General features: G+C 47.0%; 1 protein-coding gene across 3 annotated transcripts in view; it reads left to right on the top strand.

The window, feature by feature from the left end:
* Window positions 1-25,597, top strand: part of MAP2K6 (mitogen-activated protein kinase kinase 6) — a 106,460-nt gene that overhangs the window by 45,120 nt on the left and 35,743 nt on the right. The window contains exon 1 of one of the 3 annotated variants that reach the window (XM_019981359.2): window positions 1,379-1,532. The exons of the other annotated variants lie outside the window; for them this stretch is intronic. Coding sequence (XP_019836918.2) covers window positions 1,520-1,532 — 13 coding nt within the window. The 5' untranslated portion in view covers window positions 1,379-1,519. Of the gene's footprint in view, window positions 1-1,378; window positions 1,533-25,597 lie in introns of those variants that run through there. 3 annotated transcript variants of the gene reach the window in all.

Below are 25,597 nucleotides of genomic sequence, written 5' to 3'. Positions count from 1 at the left end.
GCCCATGGGGTTACAGGGGTCCGCCACCGCTGAGGGCATATGGGCATTCCCTGGCGCAGGGCAAAGCCTGCAGAAAGCATAACAATGTTCAGAGTAATGATGTATGATTTTAAAACTATTGAGACTTCCCCTGTGGTCCAGGGGCTGAGACTCCACACTCCCAATGCAGGGGGCCCGGGTTCAATCCCTGGTCAGGAAACTGGACCCCACGTACTGCAGCTAAGGATTCTGCATGCCGCCACCACGACTCAGTGCAGGCAAATAAACACACAAGCTAGGAGCTGGAGTATCGGCAAACCTGCCCTCCCAGAGTGTCTTCTCTGGTCAGCCTATACAGAAATGTGTCTCATACCACCCTCATTTGGATCTCTGTCCACTTCAGAGGTCTTGAATTTTTTCTAAGTGGATTGACTGTAAGTTCTTGAAGCTGAGTGACTTAGCATATCATTCCCCACTTGTGTTTTGTTTAAAAGAGCCAAACGTATTTCATTGCAACCAAGGCATGCTGGCTATGCCACTGGTCACTTAACAATTATGTATAAATAGTCATCTTTACAACCCGTGTTTGCATATTCCATTTGAATGGAATATTTTGCAACTAAAAAAAGAAAACGTTTACAAAACTATGGTTAGTGTCTGCAGAAAATAGTCACAATAAAATGCTAAGGGATAAAAGCGGTATTAAAATTACATACACAGAGAGGTCTTGATTGTATGAGAAATTTCTGTATCTATGTTAACATATATATATTAAATAGTTAAAGATATATGCACAAAAATAGTCTGCAAAGTCATGCACTGAAATACTAACGTTAGCTTTGCCTGGGTGGTTGGGATTCATTTGGGTAATTTTAATTTTCTTCTTTGCCCCTTTCTTTATTCTCTAAATTTTTATAATCAGTATTTTTACTTGTGAGCTCAGAAATCCAGTGCTGTATGTTTTTAAAAGTGATTTATTATTCTTTAAGCCTCCCTGGTAAGATATCTTTTAAAATTTATTTTTATTTTTTATTTTGGCCAGTGATGAAGAAGCTAGAAACCCAGAGTCCTAGATTTGAGATGTTGTTTTAGCCAAGAGGACTTGGAGAAGAGGGGTTAATGTACATAAATGATTGCTGACCCCGGAGAGGATTTGGAGATGACTTAACATACAGGAATATGATCAGGGCTCAGGAGGTTTTCGAGCGGTGCCTGCCCCATCGGGTCTGCAGGATCCCCTGGTCTCCGCACGTGTGCTCGTGGTTTCTTAGGAGGTCCTCTGTCTACCCCGACACGTGTTGGTTGCAGCAAGACCCACTGCAGCTTGATTCCCAAGACCAAAATAGTCCAGTGAGTCACTCGGGTATATTCTGGATCAAAGATTTAAAAACCAAAGCATGCACATGGTCTTCATGCCTTAGTCAGAGTGAACGTCAGTTAGTTTCAATGGCAAGGCTACCAGCGTGGCTGTCGCTCAAAGACAGCCAGAGTCCTGTTGCAGTGAAGACGGAAGGCTCCCTGTGAGCAGACTTTCCCGGTCATGATGTGTTATGGTATGCTCTGTGATTTTAGTTGCTGGTTTGCATTCTCTGTGATGTTTAATGGGGCTTCCCTGGTGGCTCAGAAGGTAAGGAATCTGCCTGCAATGCCGGAGACCCAGGTTTGATCCCTGGGGCAGGAAGATTCCCTGGAGAAGGGAATGGCGACGTTTACATTTAACGCAATGTAAGCTACATGCCAAGCTCTGGGTGAAGGACACAGACCAAAGCAGAGGAGAGTAGTATTGTCAAGCACGGACCAGCAGGAGGCCGTGCCTCTGACTAGCGGGGCCTGCCCGTCCTCACATCACTTGTCTTGGTTTCATGCTCAACAGTATCCTCTTTCATTCTCCAAAGTGTCCCGTCCGGGATGGTCATTTTATAGGGTCCCCCTGCGGCCGAGGTGGCTACAGGGTGAATCTGGATTCTATAATTTCATCTCTGTCTGCACAGCAGTTGTCTGCCTGGCAAAAATGTCACAGCCACACCCAAGGGCACAGGCTTCATAATGCCCCGCCCCTCCCTCCCCTGCAGTGGCTGCTGCCAATGCCTTTGTATTTGTGAAGCCTTTTCAGATAGAGAAATGGAACAGCTGAGGGAGCGCTGGAAGATGAAGGCTCCAGACGGTTCCATCTCTTTCCGTCCCCACAGCTGACCCAAGTGATGGTCGTGCGTCTAGGACTCTGAACAGCGCACTTGGGGCCACTGGGAGAAACCCCTGAAGACACAGTGAAACAGACAAGCTGCCTCGACTTTTTTAATGCTGAGTTGGGAGGATATCGTAAATTTTTTAAAATTTACTTTTAATTGAAGCGTAATTGCTTTACAATATTGTGTTGGTTTCAGCCCCACGTCCAGCCTTGGCTTTGATTCTTTGACTTTCAAGCCACAAATTGTCTTCTTCGTCGTGAGAATTTGCAATCCTGTGTCTTTCATCCCTTTGTAGACGCCCCCTCGGTCCCCTTGTCCTTTAGAAGAATGAGTGTTGAACAGGCCGCACGGCGGATTTGCTCAGGATTTAACACCCCGAGGCTTCCCAGGTGGCTCAGTGGTGAAGAACCTGCCTGCCAAGCAGGAGACGCAGGTTCTATCCCTGGGTGGGGAAGATACCCTGGAGGAGGAAATGGCAATCCACTTCAGTCTTCTTGCCTGAGAAATCCCATGGACGGAGGAGCCTGGAGGGCTACAGTATATGGGGTCGCAAAGAGTCGGACATGACTTAGCAACTAAACAACAACAGTTACCCTAGAAGCCGGAAAAATCGGTCTCTAGGGACGAATTCAAGGAGGAGTCACATTGAGACGAGTGTAGTTTGACAAAGGCCGCGCAGTTTCCTGGTTCCTGCCCTAGGAGCCGGTTAATGAGACCGGGAAGACATTTGCATCTTCTGAATTAGGGCATGTGTTTCTGGAAACCCTAGTGCTCTGTAAATTTAAGATGAAGGATTGTGCTCCTTTAAAAGGAAAACGGGTATAAAATTTTCTCGGGTCCATGAGCCTGCTGAGAGATGATGATCACTGTGTATCCTCTCCCTGGAAAATTATGCATGTGACGCACAAAGTCTCCCTCATTTCAGAGGGTTCAGCCCATTTCACTGTGCGGATTGCAGGTTAATGCAGCAGATACAATCAGTTGCTGCTCTGATAGCCACGCTTGTCACCGCCCTTCCTTCTTCCTGTAAGAAGCCCCGTTCCCCTTGGGTATGTCACCTCCTCTGTGTGATTTGAGGGCTTGAGAGGTGGCCCCGACCCCAGCCCCGGGTGGAGGCGATAGGGAGGATGATTGCTCTAAGCCAATCACGATGGTCCTGTGTCTTTTGCCAGAGACTGGTTCTGGCACACTTACGTGATGCTTTGTTGGCAAATGAGACAGAAGTGTCATTCTGCTGGGGAGCTTTGGGCAAAATTTCACCACTGTTAAACTGAGAAGCATTTGGTAGTGTGCAGTAAGCTGTCTTGACGCTCTTTTAGAGGTATTATAGGAAGGAGCAAATGCAGGGGTGCACGCATGTCCATCTAGTCAAGGCTATGGTTTTTCCAGTAGTCATGTATGGATGTGAGAGTTGGACTATAAAGAAAGCTGAGCACCGAAGAATTGATGCTTTTAAACTGTGGTGTTGGAGAAGACTCTTGAGAGTTCCTTGGACTGCCAGGAGATCAAACCAGTCCATCCTAAAGGACATCAGTCCTGATTATTCATTGGAAGGACTGATGCTGAAGCTGAAACTCCAATACTTTGGCCACCTGATTCGAAGAGCTGACTCACTGGAAAAGACCCTGATGCTGGGAAAGACTGAAGGCAGAAGGAGAAGGGGACGACAGAGGATGAGATGGCTGGATGGCATCACCAACTCCATGGACATGAGTTTGAGTAAACTCTGGGAGTTGGTGATGGACAGGGAGGCCTTATGTGCTGCAGTCTATGGGGTCGCAGAGTCGGAGACGACTGAGCGACTGAACTGAACAGATGCATGTTTATATTTGTGTGTGTGCGCTCAGTCGTGTCCGAGTCTTTGCAACTCCGTGGGCTGTAGCCTGCCAGGCTCCTCTGTCCTTGGGTCCCAGGCAAGAATACTGGAGCGAGTTGCCATTTCGTCCTCCACGGGATCTTCCTGACCCAGGGATTGAACCCACATCTCCTGCGTATCTGTGTATGTACACCCAAATTCATATGTGTCCTGCCTCTGATGGGCGGGCTGATGAAGGGGCCAAGAAGAAACGACACTAAGCCATGACGACCGTGCTGACATTGACCCCACCGCCCGACGCTGAAAGGAAACAAGTCTGCGTGTAGAAACCCCAGGGATGAGCATGAATCGAGGTGTTGCTGGAGGAGCAGGTGGTTTTTCTCATGCTGAGGCCATACCTGAGCCTTTACCGACTCTTTTGTGACCCCATGGACTGTTGCCCCCCAGGCTCTTCTGTCCATGGGATTTCCAGCCTGGAGTGGGTTGCCATTTCTTTCTCCAGAGGATCTTCCTGCCCCAGAGATCTAAGCCACATCTCTTGCGTCTTCTGCATTGGCAGTCGAATTCTTTACCACTGAGCCACCAGAGAAGCCTTTATCAGGCCACCCCACCGTTCCGCCTAGTGGCTGCTTTGGAACAGTGAGGCCTGTGGTCAAACCAACGGATCCCTCGGTCACACACCTGTTGCATGTGCTGGGACGCAGATCTGTGCCTTGGTCTGCCGCCTCGTGGTGGCCCGGCGGCGGGCTGGGCTTTCTCGCAGCCGTGGATGCAGTGGTGCGCTTGCAGAGGCCTTCAGGGCAGGGAAGGCACAGCTGTATTCGGGTTAAGTGAGCGTGAAGTCCAGGAAGCATGTCGCTCTCTCCTCCTTCGCTGTAGGGTGCCAGGTCTGTTAATAATTAACCCCTTGCGGGGAGCCGGCTGAGACCCCTGCAGGTGCTGTAGGACCGACCACAGTGGCAATGGTTGGGTTGTTGGTCAGAGGGAGCCTGTATCCTGGGCACAGGCATAGCCTCCCTGCCTGCCACCTGAGCTGCCCAAACCTGGGTCCCTATGTGCCAGCCAGGTCAGGGGACGGAGAGAGGAGGCTGGCTGACGTCCACAGGTGATTCATGCATTCTTCCGAGAACACCTCAGGCACCCAGATCTGCTGACTCACGTGGCTCCGGGGGCAGGTGGATTGCCCCACGACCTCCGCTGCCGCCCGGCGCTCTTGGGCTTCAGCCCACATTTCTGCTGTGTCCTGACTCTGAGCTCAGAGCTTGAAATAGAGGCTTGTGCGGGAGAGCCTTGTTTATCAGCGTGATCTCAGTCGGTAGGAGGGCCCAGGGCATGCGGCAGGACGGAGGGGCAGTCCCCACCGCTCACCGATGGAGGCAGCTGGTGTTTAAACCGTCTCCTAAGAGCCCTGACGGCGGATCTGAGAGCCGTGCGCCGCGGGTACCGTGGGGTTGCATCACGCCTGCCCATCCTGGTTCGCAGATCACAGGGGCCCCACGTGCTTCAGCCCCCGGGTTCCTCCAGTGTCAGAGAACTCAGCGCAGGAACCCCGAGATAGCAGAGGGTGCTCGGGGCAGCCAGAGAGGAGGCGCTTTGGCTCCCTCTGTTTGGAAGCTGCTCAGAACCTGTGCTGAGTTAGAAAAGCCACATCGGGGAGGCAGGTTGGGGGCGTGATGGAGAGAAACCGGGAGCCGGATACAAGTTGCACACACCCCACTGCAGGTGGTCAAGCAGGAGAATCCAGGCTGGGGCAGAGTACAGCTCGGAGCACTCTTGATCTCACCGCACAGCCTTGCGTTTGCTCCGGTCATTCTAAAGTTCAGTGCTGAGGCGTCGGGCGGGCCGCAGCCCAGCTACCTCAGAGCTGGGGAAATGCCCTCAGCCCTGAGGACACAGACTGGGAGGGGTTTCGAGCTGAGCTGTAGGTTAAACGTAGGTGTCTCCATTTTTCCTCCTGGGTCAGATCAAGCTTGTGCTTGCACCTGGATTCAGTTCACGGCAAACTGATGCGGTCAGGTTAATAATGCACAGAAGGGAGGGTGGTGTGTGGTCGGTGATCACAGCTTCTGCAAGGATGTCTGCCCCAGGTTGCCTTCTGCTAGGAAAGGGACGACTCCAATAGCTGTATCTACAGCTGTGTTTCTCCTTTTATAAAATGAGTTAATGAAATCCTTACATTCATCTTGATTTTTTTATAAATATCTAGGAATTTAATTTTGATATGATACTGTTACCTATTCACATCCCATAGTCCAATGTCATCAATTTTTGAAATAATGCCCTTTACATGTTTTTTTTGTTTTTTATTGGAGTACGATTGCTTTACAGTGTTGTTAGTCCCGCCCTACAATGAAGCGAGTCAGCTCTGTGTACACACACATCCCCTCCCTCCTGGGCCTCCCTGCCCCCCTCCCCACTCCACCCCAGGTCATCCCGGAGCTCCGAGCTGAGCTCCCCGTGCTGTACAGCAGCTCCCCACTAGCTCTGTTTTATACATGGCAGTGCATGTCCGTCAGTGCTACAAAAAACCTTTTTAACAAACAGTGGTCTGTGTATTCAGAGCAGTGTTAAATGTAACAGAACTTCAGTGTCACTGTGGGACGTGAGCAGTTCCTCGCAGCCCTGTGTGGCAGCCTTTGACTGATGGTGAGCGCATTTGGGGAACTGAGCCCAGGAGATGTGCTTTCACTTTCTATAGTGGGTCTTTGGCTGCTCGGTTAGTGGTATTTGCTCTCTTCCCCGGCACAGAAGGGTTTCGAGAGTAACCCGATATTCCCAAGTTGACAGTTTTCTTACTTGTTTGTAAAATTTAAGAAAAAAGTCATTTAAAAGAATCATTCAGGGCCATCCCCGGTGGTTCAGTGGCTAAAGACTCCAGGCTTCCAGTGCAGGGGCCGGGTTCCGTCCCTCGTCAGGGAACTAGACCCCACGTGCTGCAACTGAGACTCGGTGTGGCCAAATAAATAGGAAAAAAGAAGTAGCATTGTTAGATCACACAGTCTCTTTCCAAGTTTTAATGAAATAGCTTGTTTTTGTAGAGTGGCTTTGAGATTCAAATGCACAAAAAGGAGAGCGCATAGCGTTGGCCTCAGAAGACGTTCAATCTGTTAGTTGTGTAATCTGTAAACTAGCCTGACCACAGAACTTTCCAGCAAAGGAATTGAGTCCAGAAAAGTCAAGCGACTTCTGTCTCTAAGTTTCTAGTTAGCGGCAGACTCAGAAAAAGAGCTGAGGCTCTGACAGCGTCTAAACTCTCGATACCACCTGTCACCACTTCTTTCTGGTCCTTTAAAGACGGTCCTTTAACTTGCTGTTAACTGTTTGCTGGCTTTCATGGCATTAGATTTTATTCTTCACTTTTTAAGCTAGTTTTCTGAATCGGTCACATGTTTACATGGGTCAAATTGAGAAAGCACACAAAAAATTACAGTTCATTGTCTTTTTCCTACTGTGTCCTCTGGTATCCTGTTTTTACTATTACTATTTTCTAATGTATTTTTCCAAAGACTTTACACGTGTATGAGCAAATCTGTTTATACATTTCTTGCCATTTTAAAATACAGAGTAGCATATAGTCTTTTGCATCTAGAGTTTTTTGCTTAATGTATTAAGGTATTTCTATATTAATGTATTACAAATTCCACATTCTCTTCTCAACTACACAGAATTTCGTTGTTCAAACGCCCTACACTTTACTGAGTCCAACCTTGGTGTAGTGCATTTGATGTGACAGATAGTGTCTTGTTGAGTAAACTTGTCCATCCATCATTTTTCATAAAAGGGAGCTACCTCTGCAGGATATGGGGCTGGTGATGGAATAGCTAGGACAAAGGGAACGTGCATTTGTAAAACAGATTTTTGTTGAACTACCCACAATAGGGCTTATACCAATTTACTCTCTTACCATCATCTTAGGGAATTTTAAATTACAAGGAGAAATTACAATACCATACTGGCCCTACTTCATTTATCTAGTGATAGTTGTCTATTTGAGGGGTTGATAGGCGTCAAGGCAAAATCAGAGATCAGGAATAGGTCAAGGACATTCAGTTTTGCTGCTTCTATTCAACTGTGTATTGCCAGGGCATTTAGGCAAGAACATGAAATAAAACCCATCCACATTGGGAAGGAAGAAGGAAAAATATCACTATCATATAGAAAATCCCAAGGAATCCCCTAAAAATCTATTAGAACTGATACGCAAGATCAGCAAAGTTGCAAGATACAAATTCAATACACCAAAGTCAATTGTATTATTATGCGCTAGCAGTGAACAATTTGAAAATGAAATTAAGAAAAACAATTCCATTTATAATAGCACTAAAATGATATAATAATTGGGAATAAAGTTAATAAAGTAAGTACAAGTCAAACTCTGAAAGTTACATTGTCAAGAGAAGTTAAAGAAGACCTAAAAAAGTATTAATAGAAAGATGAACATACAGAGTATTGTCAAGATGGCAATAGCCCAAATTAATCTGCAGGCTCAATGCAATCCCATCAGAATTCCAGCCCGCTTCTTTGCAGAAATTGACAAACTGATCCTAAAATTTTTATGACAATGCAAGAGACTCACAGTAGCTACACAACCTTGAAAAAGAGGAACAGTCTTTGAGGAATCACACTTTCTGATTTTAAAACTCACTGCAAAGCTACAGTAATCAAGATGGTGTAATACTGGCATAAGGATAAACATAGATCCATGGAGGCAAATTGAGAGCCCAGAAACAAATTCTCATTACAATCAGTTTATTTTCAACAGGGTCCCCATACAATTCAATAAGAAAAGCGCAGTCTTTTCAGCAAATAGTTCTCAGAAAACTGGATTGTTGTTCAATAGTTAAGTCCAATTGTTGTTATTCAATAGTTAAGACTGTTTGTGACTCCATGAACTGCTGCACACCAGGCTTCCCTGTCCTTCACCGTCTCTGAGAGTTTGCTCGTTTGACTCATGTGCATTGAATCAGTGATGCCATTCGACCATCTCATCCTCTGTCGTCCCCTTCTCCTCCTGCCTTCAATCTTTCCCAGCATCAGGGTCTTTTCCAGTGAGTCAGCTCTTCGAATCAGGTGGCTAAAGTATTGGAGCATCAGCTTCAGCATCAGTCCTTTCAATGAATATTCAGAGTTGATTTCCTTTAGGATTGACTGGTTTGATCTCCTTTCCACACGCAAAAGAGTGAATTTAAGCCCCACCTTACACCACATACAAAAATTGCTTCAAAGTGAATCAAAGACCTAAATGTAAGAACTAAAACTGTGAAGCCCTTAGAATAACACATAGGTATAAATCTTCATGACCTTGAATTAGGCAATGTTATCTTAGATATGACAACAAACCCACACGTGGGGCTTCATCAAAATTAAAAGCTTTTTTATGGCAAAGGCACCATCAAGAAAGTAAAAAGATAACTCATGGCATGAGAGAAAATATTTATAAACTATATATCTGACTAGAGACTTGTTCTAGAAAGAACTTTTATAGCTTAATAATAAAAAGACAAATAACCCAATTAAAAAACAATAAAGAATTTGAACAGACATTTCTCCAAGAAGATATATAAATGGTCAATAAATACATGAATTATGCTCAATGTTATTGTCAGAGAATTGCAAACCACATTGAGATACCACTTTATATCTACTAAAATGCTGCTGCTGCTGCTGCTGAGTCGCTTCAGTCGTGTCCAACTCTGTGTGACCCCATAGACAGTAGCCCACCAGGCTCCTCTGTCCAAAGGATTCTCCAGGCAAGAATACTGGAGTGGCTTGCCATGCCCTCCTCCAGGGGATCTTCCTGACTCAGGGGTTGAACCGGCGTCTCTTATGTCTCTGCATTGGTAGGCGGGTTCCTTACCACTAGCGCCACCTGGGAAGCCCATTTATACCACTGCGATCATTCAAAAAAAGTTAAAGCATGCTTTTTCAACTATGCTTAAAAGGAGACAGCATGTAACTGCTTGTTGCTGCTGCTGCTGCTGCTGCTGCTGCTAAGTCACTTCAGTCGTGTCCGACTCTGTGACCCCATAGACGGCAGCCCACCAGGCTCCCCCGTCCCTGGGATTCTCCAGGCAAGAACACTGGAGTGGGTTGCCATTTCCTTCTCCAATGCATGAAAGTGAAAAGTGAAAGTGAAGGCACTCAGTCATGTCCGACTCTTTGAGACCCCCGTGGACTGTAGCCCACCAGGCTCCTCCATCCATGGGATTTTCCAGGCAAGAGTACTGGAGTGGGGTGCTATTGCCTTCTCCCCACTAAGATGACTATTATCAAAAACATAGAAAATAAGTGTTGGCAAGGAATGCAGGGAAATTGGAACATTCATTCATTGCTGATGAAAGTGTAAAATGGTTTAGCTGCTTTGGTATAGTTTGAAAGTTTGGCACTTTCAAATAAAAAATTAAAGGTTAGAGTAATTTCACTCCTAGGTGTACATATACTCAAGAGAGTTGAAAATTTACATCTGCATCCAACCATGTTCATGAATGTCCATAGGCAGCATTGTTCATAATAGCTAGAAAGTGGGAAAATCTAAATGTCAGCTGATGGATGAAGAAATAAAATGTGGCATGTCTGTATGAGAAAATATGATTAGGTAACAGAAAGGAAGAAGTACTGGTACATGCTACAGTGTGGATGAGCCTTTAAAACTATACTTCACTGAAAACATTTTATTTACATGAAGTGTCAAGAATCGGCTAATCTACAGACAGGATGTAGGTTAGTGGTTGCCCCTCATGGCTCAGCGGTAAAGAATCCGCCTGCCAATGCAGGAGATGTGGGTTTGATCCCTGGGTCAGGAAGATCCCCTGGAGAAGGAAGTATCAACCCACTCCAGTGTTCTTGCCTGGAGAATTGCATGGATGGAGGAGCCTGGTGAGCTACAGTCCGTGGGGTCGCAAAGAGTTGGACACGAATGAGTAACTAAACATCAACAACAACACGACCAGAAGGAGAAAAATGGAGAGTGACCGCTAAGAGGCATGGTGTTTCTTTTGTGGGTGATGAACATCTTGTAGAGTTGATTGCGGTGACGATTGTACAGTTCTGAATGTGCAAAAAGCCGTTGGATGATGCATTTTAAGTAAGGAACTATGTTATGTGAATTATATCTCAATAAAACTGCTGTAATAAAAATCGAAGAGCCGAAGTAATGTCCAGATCTACTGTAGACCTTGAGGTTTGCAGCTCTGGAGATGAAGGATTCCAACTCTTGAGTACCAAACTTTCTAAAATTCATTGAAGAGTAAAACATATCGTGTTCTCACGTGTGACCTTGGGGACTCATGGACGGTTCTTGAGCTGGGAACCACTTTTGACTTTTGTTGCCAGGTTTTGTGATGACCAGCTTTGGAATGGAAAAGCTTCTAAGAAAGAAAAAGAGTTTAGGCTGCACCTGCCTACTTTGCAATGGTACATAATTGAGCTGCTTGTTGGAATTTTCTCTTATGTTTCTCACAGAATATTAGCTACTTCCTCAGGAGCTCATGTTCTGCAAGTCTCCTCGGTAAAATTTTGTTTGAAACTACAAGAGCTCCTCTGCTGACCGACTGTGGCTGCTTCTAATGCGTCTTGGCCTCATATTTCCTGGACCCCATGGGAAATCTTGGCAGAACACCCTGTTATATGTCAATACTTCCCTTCACACTGAATTTTCTTCCTGTTGTCATTCTTTATGTCCTTGCTTCTTGTCTTGGAGAGGGACCCTCCACGCCTTTCTCTGAGTCTAACCTCTCTCCTCTGTGCTGTTGATCCCATCACATCCACAGGGATCGCATCCACCATAGCTGGGCGTTTCTCTGGTCTCTGTTCCCCACGGACTTCTTTTCTTGGCTGGACTGTTGCCCAAATTTCCCATCATTTTCTAGAAAGTAGTAACAAATGTACCAAAAAAACCCCAAACTTTCCTTAGATCCTGGTTTGTTTCATAATATACTGTGTTCTTATTTTACCCCCACAGTAACTTTTTTTTTTTTTTGGAAAGTCGGTGTCTTTTCATAATTTTATTAATGTGTATTTTGATAAACAGCCTGAGGTTTTAAACTTAAGAACCCTGTGCTAAAATTAGGTCTAGAACATGTCATTCCTAGAACAATTCTGAGTGGGAATCGAGGTAAATTGGACATGATCAAGCAGAAAGGACAAGAGTGAGCATGGACATCTTAGGAATCAGCGTTTATTTTATTTTGAATATGAAGGTTTCCGGCTGATTTAAGAGGCTCAGTGACCGTGAGTGTTTAGCCTGAGACTGGTAAATCCTCTGACAGGAAGAAAGAAGCATGAGGTGGAGATTCCTGTCAGGATGCGGGGATCAAGGAATTTGCTGGTGGAGTAGGAGCCCCTTTCTGTGACATCGAGAGGAGCCATCACCACACACACACACACACGTATCCCTAAGACACAGTGTTATGCAAACAGGAGCCACAGTCACACCTCTGAAGTAGTCACTGACATATACTCCTGCCGTTCAGTTGCTCAGTCACGTCCAGCTCTCTGCGCCCCCGTGGACTGCAGCACGCCTGGCCTCCCTGTCCTTCCCTAACTCCCGGAGTTTACTCAAACTTATGTCTATTGAGTGGGTGATGCCATCCAACCATCCCATCCTCTGTCGTCCCCTTCTCCTCCTGCCATCAATCTTTCCCAGCATCAGGGTCTTTTCCAATGAGTCGGCCCCTGCTAAAAGTAATTTATGGGAACAGGGAATAGGCTTATCAATTTCAACAGAAATCCCCTTAGGGGAAGGGTGTTAGTTTATAAACACACAGCCAAGCTCTCTCATAGTAGAAACTTTATGACATTATCTATAAAGCTGATGATTCCCGGTGGATCCGTGGTAAAGAACCCACCTGCCAATGCAGGAGACACGGGCTGGATCCCTGGGTCGGGAAGATCCCCTGGAAGAGAGCCTGGCAGCCCACTCCAGCGTTCCTGCCTGGAGAATCCCTTGGACAGAGGAGCCTGGCATCGCAAGGCTCCATGGTGGTTGCAAAGAGTCTGACACGACTTAGCAAGTAAACAACAGCAACAGTAAAACTGGTGTAGTACTCCTGTCAGACACCAGAGGACCATTTAAGGAGGTAGGTCCTAGTTTACAGACAGAATGCTTTCCATTTTAGCATCAGCGGAACTAAAGTCCAGAAAGGTTAAAATACCTTGGGCACAGTCCATGGCAATATAGCTTTTCAGTGGAATCTGGCTCTCCGAATAGAACTAGGTTGCTTCGCGTTAGTTCCTATAAACAGCTTTATAGCCTGGACATAGAGAAGCCTGGACATAGAAGTAGAAAGTGTGTACAGGGAATTTAACCCAGGAGTTCTTCCTTTGCATTCAGATTTTATGTATTGTCCCGAAACACTTCAGCAAGAATCCTTCTACAAATCAGTGGGTGAAGAGTAATCAGGGCTTCCCAGGGGGCTCAGTCAGAAAGAATCTGCCTGCCACTGCTGGGGTCGTGAAGAGTCGGGGATGACTGAGTGACTGAGCACCGAGAGTCATGGTGGTCCAAGGATGAGACACAGCTGTATTCTATGGCAAAGCTGACCGATCTGTTTATCTGTCTGGACAAGGCTGTTGTACTGGAGGACGTGGAGCTGACCCCGTGGAGCCGCAGTGATCACTAACCACGCCTTGCATGCTGTGCCTTCTCAACAAGTGTTAGTTGGGTGTGTGTTATTCTCACGGGTTCTGCCTGTTAATAAGAAAGCACCTGCCTGCCACATGGGTGGACCTAGAGCTGATCATACTCAGTGAAGTCAGCCGGAAAGAGAAAGGCAGATACCGTGTGTTATCACTTCCGTGTGGAATCTAAACTTTGACACAAAGGAACTCATCTGTGAAATGCAAAGAGACTCACAGACAGAGAGCAGACCTGTGGTTGTCAAGGGGCCGGGCGGCGGCGGCGGGAGGGACGGGGAATTTGGTGTTTATTAGCTGATGCAAGCTGTTACACGCAGGATGAATGAAGAACAAGGTCTTACTATATCCCAGGGAACTGTATTCAATATCCCGTGATAAACCACAGTGGAACAGAATATGAAAAAGAATATATATATATGTGTGTGTGTAACGGAATCGCTCTGCCGGATAGCAGAGATCGACAGCATTGTAAATCAACTAGGCACGCGTGCTAAGTTGCTTCAGTCGTGTCTGACTCTCTGCGACCCCATGGACTGCAGCCCGCCAGGCTCCTCTGTCCATGGGATTCTCCAGGCAAGGATACTGGAGTGGGATGCTGTGCCCTCCTCCAGGGGATCTTCCCAACCCAGGGACCGAATCTGCATCTCTTATGTCTCCAGCATCGGGAGATGAGTTCTTTACACTAACGCCACCCACCCCGGAAAGCCCAAATTAACTATACGTCAGTAAATAAATTAAAACAACAACAAAGAAAGCACTCGTCCCAAATAGCAGTGTACCTGAGCTGGCAACTTCAATATTTTTTTATTCAACACGCGTTTGTTCAGTGGTCCTGCCTGTGTTTGCTCTTCAGTCCCACCAAGCGTTGATAGATGCTGGTATTCTCATTTTAAAGCTGGGGCTTAAATTAATAACGTCTCAAGATCTTGCAGCCGATGAGCATGATGGCTTGGCCCCTTCTCTCGAGACCTCTTTCTTCTCAGCACCGTATTGAGTTGTTTTCCGATGTAACCGGGCTAATTGCGTATAGATGCTAGTGGGCTCTGTGCTCAGGTCTTCACCCTGCTCCCCAGTGATAAAAACCTGTGAGAACCACCATCTATTGTATGCAATTGAAATCAACCCAATACAGACTTGCGACGTCAAGAAAATCATAAAACTAGTATTTCCAGGGATCATTATAAATCATCTCCTCTAATTTTTGGTCAGCCATTAAAACCAATTTGGAGAAATTGTATAGTTAGCTGTGTATAAGACATCATGGGGCAAATTTTCAATTTATATCTTTCTCTCCCGTTTCTGATCACGGAACTTCCCTGATGGCTCAATGGTAAATAATCCTGCCAGAAGATGTGGGTTCCATCCCTGGGTCGGGAAGATCCCCTGGAGAAGGAAATGGCCATCCACTCCAGTATCCTTGCCTGGGAAATCCCATGGACAGAGGAGCCTGGCGCGCCACAGTCCATGGGGTTGCAAGGAGTCAGACACGACTGAGCGCACACACTGATAGGCAGGTGGCTCATTCTGTGGGAGCAACAGGGACTTTTTAAAAAGTAATCAATTAACACTGTGCTGGTCTTCGTTGCTGCTCGAGGACTTTCTCTAGTTGTGGCCTGCGAGGGCTCCTCTCTAGTTGCAGTGTGTGGGCTTCTCGTTGCAGTGACCTCTGTTGCAGAATACTGGCTCTCGGCTCGTGGGCTCAGGAGAGATGGTACAGGTGCTGAGTGGCTCCGCAGCATGTGGGACCTCCCTGGACTAGTGGCTCGACCCACGTCCCTTGCATTGGCAGGCTGATTCTTAACCACGGGACCACCAGGGAAGCCCACCAGAGAATTTATGTTGCCCTTGAACAACGCAGGGATTGGACACCAACCCCCATCCCACCCGCCCCCTCCACACAGTCAGAAATCTGCAGACTGCTGTCTCTGCCTCAAAAACAAAGGGACTGATAAATGCAGGAATTGATAAATGACTAACCCAGGGCAGGAAGCGCAAGCAGTTTGGACAAAATCAAAACTCAAACCCTAGTTCTTTGGATTCCATGTGTTGTGAACTCTGAGCACAAGCTTTCCACCACAATTAAAGAACTATAAAATGAAAATACAGACACCAAACTTACTGGGGAAAAAATCCGCTCATAGGTGGATCTGCGACGTTCAAACCAGTGTTATTCAGGGGTCCATGTGCGGGCGCGCTAAGTCATGTCCGACTCTCTGTGACCCCGTGGACTGTGGCCTTCCAGGCTCCTCTGTCCGCAGGCTTCTCCAGGCAAGAACACTGGAGTGGGTTGCCAATTCCTTCTCCAGGGGATCTTCCTGACCCAGGCATCAAACCCACGTCTGTGTCTCCTGCGTTGGCAAGTGGGTTCTTCCTGCTAGTGCCACCGGGAAGCCCTTTATTTAGGGGTCAGCTGTACTGTTTTTTCTTTTTTGTTATTAGTCTTAGAGAAGAACTGATTAATTTACGTGTTTCAAGGGGACTGCCTGGAACAATTTCTAGACGTGTTATGAAGACTAGAGCACTCCACTTCTTTGACACCCCGAGTTTTGGCCCCGCCCGAAGCAATATTTGTTAACAGAGGTGAGATAAGCGCCTGAGTCCTTCTGTAGAACTCTGGAATTTTCCCTCAAGGGTTCCAGGAGGATCTGAAACAGCAATGAAACCTGAGTAGATGTGCATAAAAACAGGTTGTTTGCTTTCTCTTTTCAGAAAACCTCACATTTAAATTTTGTGGTTTTCTTGAAGCTTTGTCATATTCTTTATTTTTTAATCAACCATCCTGAACCTCTAATCAGAAAAATATCACCAGTGGGAGATGCACTAAGCCCGCAAAGGGTGCCGCAGAACAAGAAGGTGTCTTGCCAGGCTGTGGTTTGTAAAACATAACTCAAAAACGTCCAGCCTCCCTGGAGAGGAAGGTGAGAGATATTGCAGAAGCAGCCGTGGGCCAGACGATCTTCCTGAGTTTGTTCAGGCCGGAGGGCTGGAGTGTCAAGCTGCGGAATCTTGCTGTATTTTCTGAGATTGTTTTGGCCTTGGCTTCTTTACCTTCTTGTTTCTTGCTGGCACGGGACGTGAAGAATTTCAGAATGTGCCACAGGCCTGGGGAAAGGGTGTATTTCTTCCTTGGCATCGAGTTAGAAAGAAACGAAAGGAAGTCAGCATCATCTCCTTTGTTCCAGAGAAGGGCACGACCCCGCTCCCCCAAGGACCATCTAGGACTACCTGTTTCTTCCTGTCGGCATTGAATCCTTAACTTTGTTTTGCCCCCTTGCATTGTCAAGTTAAGACCTTGTCGGTGTTACCTGAATCCCGGGATTAGCAGGCTCCAAGTTTCTACTGCCGCACGCGATGCAGACACACAGCTTCCTCAGGAGGGCCCGCGGCAGGAGCAGTTGAGAAGGGAATGGAGTGAAAATGAGGTGGCGAAAGAAAGCAGAAAGGGAAGAAGCAAGACACGCGTTTGTTAGAGAGCATGGCGGCTTGGGTACAGCAGGAAGGACACTAGATTATTTCAGTAAATACTGAAAAGGCATTAGTGAAACTCAGCATCCGTTTCTGATACAGGCGAACCGTGTTTATTGGGCTCCGCTTTACTGCGCTTTGCAGATACTGCAAGTTTTACGAATTGAAGGTTTGTCGCAACCCTGAGTCCAGCAAGTCTGTTCTTGTTATTTAGTCGTGTCTGACTCTTTAGTGACCCCACGGGAAAGAGGTGTCAGGCTCCCTCCAGAGGCTCTGGGATAAAGAACCCACTCTTTGCCTCTTCTTTCTGTTCCTCTTTTTCAACTACTTAAAGATAATTTTCTGTGATTCAGTAGCTATTCAAGAAAATCTTTCTATTTTGGAAAGTTTCGATCATAGTCAAAGGTAGACAGACAATGAACCACCATATATTCATCACTCAGCTTTGACAATTACCAGCTATTTGGTCTATAGGAAACCCCACCCCACTCACGTACTATTTTGAAGCTTATCTTGCGTGCTCAGTCGCTAAGTTGTGTCTGACTCTTTGTGACCCCATGGACTGTTGCCTGCCAGGCTCCTCTGTCCATGGAATTCTCCGGGCAAGAATAGTGAGTGGGTTGCCATGCCCTCCTCCAGGGGACCCGCGTCTCCTGAGTCTCCTGCTCTGGCAGGTGAAATCTTTACCAGTAGCACCACCTAGGAAGTTTGTCTTAGAGTCGTATTATTTCACTCGGAGACATTTCAGTATTTCTCTCTAAAATATATGCGAGATGTTTAAACCTAGCCGGGATGGAGTATGCGTTTTGAAAAGACGAGACACATCGCTGCGTGTCTTTGGAAGCTGCTGCCTTGGTTTCATTGTAAAGTGTTATTTTTCACACCCTGTAACTGCACTTCCTTTTGCTGAGCCTCATGAATGAAGCAGCGTGTGAATGAGGAAGGAGATGGGCACAGCTGTGGGGGTTCCCCGCCGAACCCCTCGCCCCCACGCCTGCCTTCCCGGGGCCCCAGACCACAAGAGGGGTGGCGCTTGGCTGCCGTGTCCCTTTAGGTTCTTTCAAGAGCACAGAGTCAGCACCAAATGGTTAGCGTGACAAAGCGCATACCTCAGCTCCACCAGGTCTGCAAAAAAAAGGCTTCAGTCACGAGACCGGAGCTGTAAGGAAGCTCTTCTGAGTCCTTCCTGCTTTGAACGAGGACCTTTTCTGAACGAGCGGACGGCGCTGCTCCGTCCACGCTGGTTTTCCTCCTGGGACGCGGCCAGAGGGTCTTGGTGTCCTCGGCTGGTTCTTCAGTCCTCCTTCTCTCTCCCTGCTCTCGCCTTGGCTGCCTTCCTTGCCTCTTCCCTTCTTGTTTCCTCGCTGGTCTCAGTCGACTTTTCTGCTTCTCCCTTTGGCACTCCCAGGGCTTCACTCCCCTCCCAGCCCCCACCCGTCCACTCTGAAGCTCCGGGTACCTGTTTGAAGCCTGCCACGTGCCCTTCAGAGTACCCTCTGTTGTGGTTGCTGTTCAGTCGCTCAGTTGTGTCCGACTCTTTTTGACCCCATGGACTGCAGCCTGCCAGGCCTCCCTGTCCTCCACTGTCTCTCAGAGTTGCTCAAACCATGACCATTGAGTCGGTGATGCCATCCAACCTTCTCATCCTCTGTCACCCACTTCTCCTCCTGCCCTCAATCTTTCCCAGCATCAGGGTCTTTTCCAACGAGTCAGCTCTTTGCCTCAGGTGGTCAAAGTGTTGGAGGTTCAGCTTCAGTATCAGTCCTTCCAATAAATATTCAGAGTTTCCTTTAGGATGGACTAGTTTGATCTCCTTGCTATTGAAGTTTATCTCAAAAGTCTTCTCCAATACCACAATTCAAAAGCATCATGATATTCTTCAGAGCTCAGCCTTCTTTGTGGTCCAACTCTCACATCTGTATATGACCACTGGAAAAACACATAGCTTTGGTTATACAGACCTTTGTTGGCACAGTGATGTCTCTGCTTTTTAATATGCTGTCTAGGTTTGTCGTAGCCGCCCTCCCAAGGAGCAGACGTCTTTTAATTTCTCCTTAGCACATCTGATGTGGAGCTCCTCTGCCTTCTTCCACCTCCCACCCCAACTGGCCTGACTTTTCTCTTTTACTTAATTTTATCTAGATGGGGAAAAGCCAGGTTGCTCCTAATATTACAACTACACCTTAACTCCTGATCTTCTCCACCTTTTATCCAGTTGATGACCAGAACCCATAGTTTTACTTCTGCAGAGTTTAAGCAGCTTATTTTTGAGCCCAGATGCTGTGGTCTCTGCCTCATTTCTTGGGTCTATTGCTTACTCTGTTCATGGGCAAGGAATGGGGTCTGGCTTTGAAGAGCTCACATTCGAGTGGAAGAGATGGGTAAGCAGGTAGATTCAGTCAATCAGTGAAAGAAAGACAAGACAGGCTGCCCATAGAGGGGACATTCTGGTGCGTTCTTATTTTGAAATATAAGCACAGATATGAAAGGGAGACAAGAAACTTCTGTCTAGTGGACGCCTGTTGTGTGCTGGACTTCTTCACATCAGTTGTACCAGCTGAATCTCTTGGCCATCAGATTTGGCATCTCCAGTTCATAGGTGAGGAAATTGAGTTTCAGAAGCATCCTCAGGGAGACGTCCTTGGTGATCCAGTGGCTAAGCCTCCAAGCTCCCAGTGCAGGGGGCCCGGGTTCCATCCCTGGTCTGGGAACTAGACCCACATGCCGCCTGCTAAGAGTTCGCTTGGTGCAACAAAGATCGAAGATCCCATGTTCCCCAACTAAGACCCCGTGCGGCGAATTTAGTAAATAAAAGTAACAAGTATTTAGGACAAAAGAGAAACATCCTGAAGGTCCCAGTGTTAAGAGGGCCAGCTCGGATTTAAAACGAAGTCTCACTTATGCTCAAGGTTGTATTATTTCTACTCCATTCTGTGCTATTTACACGTCTATCTGTATGACTGAGCCCCTTCAACCTCCACCTGAGACTGACAGCATTGTTAATTGGCTATGAAAGTGGAGGTGAGGTCGCTCAGTTGTGTCCGACTCTTTGCGACCCCATGGACTATAGCCTACCAGGCTCCTCTGTCCATGGGATTTTCCAGGCAATAGTACTGGAGTGGATTGCCATTTCGTTCTCCAGGGGATCTTCCCAACCCAGGGATTGAACCTGGGTCTCCCGCATTGTAGACAGATGCTTTACCATCTGAGCCACCAGGGAAGTCCGGTGGCTAATTAGCTATACTTTCATATAAAATAAAAAGCTTAAAAAATTATTTTTTAAGAAGAATTTATTTACAGGGTAGCAATGGAGAAACAGACACAGGCAATAGACTTATGGACATGGGGAGAGGGGAAGAGAGGGTGAGACGTATGGAAAGAATAACATGGAAACTTACATCACCATATGTAAAATAGATCGCCAACAGGAATTTGCTGTATGAAAAATAATTATAGTTGATACATAATATTAGCTTCAGATGTACATCGTAGTGGCTCAGTATTTTTAGTGTGTACTTTTTCAAAGAAAAAAATTGAAGGCCTCCGTACTAAAGTTCAAAACAGTTGAGAAAAGAACAACGAATATTCTGTTCACAAATACAGATGCTGTGGAAGCACTGCACAAAATTGCCGTCATAATGGGACATTTATGGGGGGGTGGATAAGAAAATTAATAATGCACAGATTCAGACACGAATCCATCAATGCAGAAGTAAGTGATTCAAGATTGTCAGCAAAGGTGTGAGGAGCATAATAAACGAAGACGGTAGTGGACAGAGTGGGCATTTTAAATGAAAATAGTAGACATTCTGACAGTTGCCTTGAGTTGTTGTTGTGTTCCGAGGCCAGCACGTGGGAGCCGGCCGTGTGGGCGGTGCTTCCTAAGGCGCAGCCGGGGTCTGGGCAGATCTGGGCGGGGGGCGTGTGATGAGGGCATTGATTTTCGCAGATTGTGTTCCGTCGGTAAGAGGGCTGGGGCGTCGTGAGCATAAGGGCAGGTAAAGACGGGGTTTCAGGACCGTCAGCTGCCTGCTTGAAAGAAAAACGGCTGCGTGTTTACAGTGAGCTGTGCAGCTCTCGGTGTCTCCATTGTATGTAATTCCGGAGACACTTGGCATCCTGGTTGGAGCCTCAGGGGTGGGTGGGGCTTTCTGTGTCCCCTTGGTATCACCATCCTAGAGCCGGCTTTCTCCCTGCGCTCCCTTCTCTCTGCTCTGCTCTGTGTGTGGCTTTGCATCCGATCATTGCGATTTAAGGACATTCAGTGACACTTCTCCGCTGATTTCAGCGCCAGCCGCCCTTGGAACTCAAGCCTCGTATACAAGTATGAAGGTGAGGGCAGCCAAGGCCTTCAGGTTGCCAGTTCCTTGGCTGGAAATCCCATTCACGTTGGGAAACAGATTTTTAAAATACATTTGGCGCAGGGAGCAAAGCCACCCTTTTGTTAGGCTGGGTCAATGATGGTAAACCCCTGCAATCACGCCCCACCAAGCCCCCTCACCCTGGCCAAGCTGGCCTCACGGTGCCCCTTCTGTTGACCCCACACCATCCTCTTGCTGCTGGGGTTGGCCCTGCAGCAGGACCTTCTGTTTTGTGTCATAAGGCTCATGAGGGGAGCCCTTCGTGCTCAGCTTCACCCAGCCGGTGCTGAGCGAGGTCTGTGTACCGCTTCTTGCAGTACTGTCAGAGCTGGTGAGTATGTCTGTGGCTTGGTGAATGTTTTCTAAGTATTGGTAAGATTTTTTTATTCCTTTACCTCACCCCCCCGCCCCCCAATTCTCTCCCAATGGCATTTTGCTCTGGGCTGTGATCATCAGGACCCAGCTTTGGTTTAAGATGCATTTTGCAAATATATGTGTGTAGTGGGACTACAATATTTTCTGAGAAGACGGGTGTGGGCGGGCCGCTGGCTGATGTAAGATGGGGCCACATATGTTTGCTCCATCAGGCCAAGGAGATTTTTTTTTACCCTCTGCAGACTGAACCAGTTCAGAGGACACAGCTGGTTGAGATCTGCAGAAACATACAGAATTCCGGTCTTCTGAGAAGGCTGGTTACCAGCATGTGACAAAACCTGGAGCCTCTTTTCGGAGCTAGCTTTCATTTCTGCTTTTGAATATCAAGCAAAAAGGCCATTTATCAGTCGGTCACCTCGTTTTATTATTCATTTTGCTCCGTCTGGTTAAGTTTCAAAAAAGCACAATGTTAAATGTTAGAGTCAGGTTGGTTGGCAGCCTTGCGAAGGGGAGCAGATTGCTTTCAAGTAAACGCAGCTGGAAGCGGACTGCATATGTGTCCCTTTCTTCTAAGAAATGAAAGAGGCATTTATAGAAAGGTGGCTGAGTGCTGGGCTCTCCAGGGTCACTTTGTCGGTTTATCCCTCCCAGTCTGGCTGATGATTAACGTCACACCTTGGTCGTTCAAACGGACGCATGTCTCCCTCCCTTGCTGAAGTCGGAGCTTCTCGGAAACAATGAACTTGCAGAGGTTTAGGGTAACGGGAGCTGGAGGAGGGTGGAGCCTCTGCAGCTCTGTCTCTCTCGCTCAAGTGTGGTCTCAGGAGCTGAGTGAAAATGCCTGCTGTGGGGTTTTCTGCGGCTCCTGCTTTTTGCAGCCTTGAAAACCGCATCAGAGTCACGTCTGCTGCTCTCTGACTGGATTGCTCTTCCAGCAATGGGCAGGTAAGTGAATTATGGAGTGTTGGCGTGTGCCTTTGTGAGTTTTCTTTTCTTTGATCTACTTTTAAAACACGAAGGCAGGGTGTTTTCTGATGGTGTAATTCAACCAGGTTTTGTTTGTCCAAAAGCATTTTGGAGTGCTTTTTCTAGTTTTTGTCAGAGAAGAACCTGGGGTGGCGGGGCAGGGGGCGGGGGGCGGTCTTCTTTTCCTATACTGAGAAGACTTTACTGTTGTTTTGGCCATCTCTTTCTTTAGTCTCTGTGCCAAAAGTGTTTTTTTGGTTTTCTTTTTTTCCTCTTTCTTTTGCTGTTTCTTCATATGATGATTTGGTGGGTTTTAGTTGGAGTCAATTGCTGTTAAGGAACTAACTAATCATTCATTGCTGTGATGTAATAATTCATTGGTATGTTAAAGTTTTCCAAAGCTGTTTTTCTCCATAAATAGTTATCTTACTTGACGTCTATCTAGGAAGAGGTGAGTTAGAAACGAAGAGGAGAGATGTAGGAACTGAGTTAGGAATGAAGAGGAGAGTCATGTTGCTTCATGAATCAAAAGCCATCTGGAGAGGCGTTTTCACAGGCAGGATCTACTTTAGTTTCGTTCTGTTTTATCTGGGAGAGCTACAGGGCTGGATCAGTTGGGATCGGTCACCTGTACTGGAATCTGTATGTCGAGATCCAGACAAGTCACGTTTGTTCATTCCTCCCTAGAGTATCTCGGGGAAAAACAGCCTTCGCCGTGAATTTAGCTGAGGCCCACGGATGGGAATTGTTGGAATCCAGCCATTTATCTGTTTGAATTCTCACAATCAGATCCAGCCTTAGCATCCTTCTGGTGTACACTACAGCTCTGTGTGTTGTCAGGAACTAACTCAGTGACATGTACTAAATGGCCATAGGCGCTCCAGGAACAGAAAAGGAAATGGTGAGGTTCGAGTTCTTAAAAACGCACGTCGGGAAATCTAAACGAGAGAACCGAGATGACCTGTCGCATTGGAGGTGGCTCTGAATGGCTTTCTCCGGCAAATATCGTGTATTAACGTGTGTATGTGGAATCTAGGGGAAATGGTAGAGGTGGTCTTACTTGCAAAGAAGAGAGAGAGACACAGACATCTGTAGGCAGGGGTGGGTGAATTGGGAGGTTGGGACTGACATATAGGCTGCTGATTCTATGTGTAAAACAGGTAGCTAGTGAGAACCTACTCTGTGGCAGAGGGACTTGCTGCTCCGTGGTGACCTAAATGGAAAGAAGGTCCAGAAGAGAGAGGATATGTGTAAACACAGAGCTGATTCCCTTTGCTGAACAGCAGAAACTGACACAATATCGTAAAGCAGCTGTACTCCAGTAAGAGAGGCTTTCTCTGTGTTGACTGCCATCGAGCATGTTGCCTGCTGGCTTTATGCGCTTTGGCAGAGTTAATCTGGGTTTTGGATTTTGATGGCGCAGAAAGAAAGGTCTCGATATATTGGGCTATGAGATAACACAGGCAGCTCTTTTTTAAAAATCTTTGTTTTTAATTAGAGGATAATCGCTTTATAGTGTTGGTTTCTGCCATACAGCACCATGAATCAGCCACAGGCACACATATGTCCCCTCCTTCTTGGACCCCCTCCCACCCCTCTAGGTTGTCACAGAGCACTTGCTTTGGGTCCCCTAATACAGCCAGTTCTCGCCCAGAGTTTCTGCAATGACTTCCTTTCTTTAATGAGACTGTGCAGATTGTTTTTGACGTGATTATAATTATTATTATTTCATTGCTCTTCCTCGTGTTATCCCATGGTTCTCGCATCAGTCTGGTAAGATAGGTATTGATGTTACTATTAATACACCATATTATAGCTGAGGATAATAAGGATTGGATAACAAGTGACCCTGGAGGTCTCTTTGCATGTGGAGAAACCAGGTGTAAGCTGGTCTTTACAGACCCAGAATCCCATACTTCCCCTCTTCATTCTCTCTGGTCCCCTCTACACTTCATCCACTGGGGAATGGAGGAAAAGCTGCCACGTGGGTGCTTGGGCACCCGGATTCTGATTCTGACCAGGCCATTGCGGGGGCTGTCTAATGGTGAGCAGTCCTTGAAGTCTGCAGATGGTGTTCTCCTGCAAGGAGGAAATCAGGATTTGATTTCTTCACTTTCTGCACAGACTCAGCATCTCTGTGCAGGGCCTTAATCAGGGCTTGCACTGAGAGAGGTGAGAGAGAAAGCAAACCTGTGTGTGTTCCGTCCAGCTCTGCTCTGGGCTTTCCTGCCAAGCCCGAGAGACACAGGCGCTCCTTAGGTGAGGAAAACCCGGGGTCCTTACAAGACGAGTTGCTCTGATCACCTGTTGTTGTTCAGTCGCTCAGTCATGCCCGACTCTTTTTGCCTCCATGGTCTGCAGAGTGCCAGGCTTCCCTGTGCTTCACCGTCTCCCAGAGTTTGTTCACACCCATGTGAACCGTGCAACCATCTTGTCCTCTGTCGCCCACTTTCTCCTGCCCTCAAGCTTTCCCAGCATCAGGGTCTTTTCCAGGGAGCCAGTTCTCTTCATCAGGTGGCCAATGTGTTGGAGCTTTAGCTTCAGCATCAGTCCTTCCAGTGAAGCTTCAGGGTGGATTTCCTTTAGGACTGACTGGTTTGATCACATCTTGAGCTGGCATTTCTCAATCTGTTCTTGTAAACTCATCAACAAGAAATGTTGGAGCCAAGCTCTCTTGTGGTTTCAGCCTAGGAACAACGAATACATCGATTACGTTCCCATCTGGCTCACAGAGAAGGGACAGCCTCCGTGCGTGAACCCTTCTGTTACCTTAATCCATTTTGGAACAGCGCAAAAGTAAATAAAGATTG

The sequence above is a fragment of the Bos indicus genome, chromosome 19 (assembly GCF_029378745.1).
Source record: "Bos indicus isolate NIAB-ARS_2022 breed Sahiwal x Tharparkar chromosome 19, NIAB-ARS_B.indTharparkar_mat_pri_1.0, whole genome shotgun sequence".
NCBI lineage: Eukaryota > Metazoa > Chordata > Mammalia > Artiodactyla > Bovidae > Bos > Bos indicus.
This window is presented reverse-complemented; position numbering and strand designations above follow the sequence as displayed.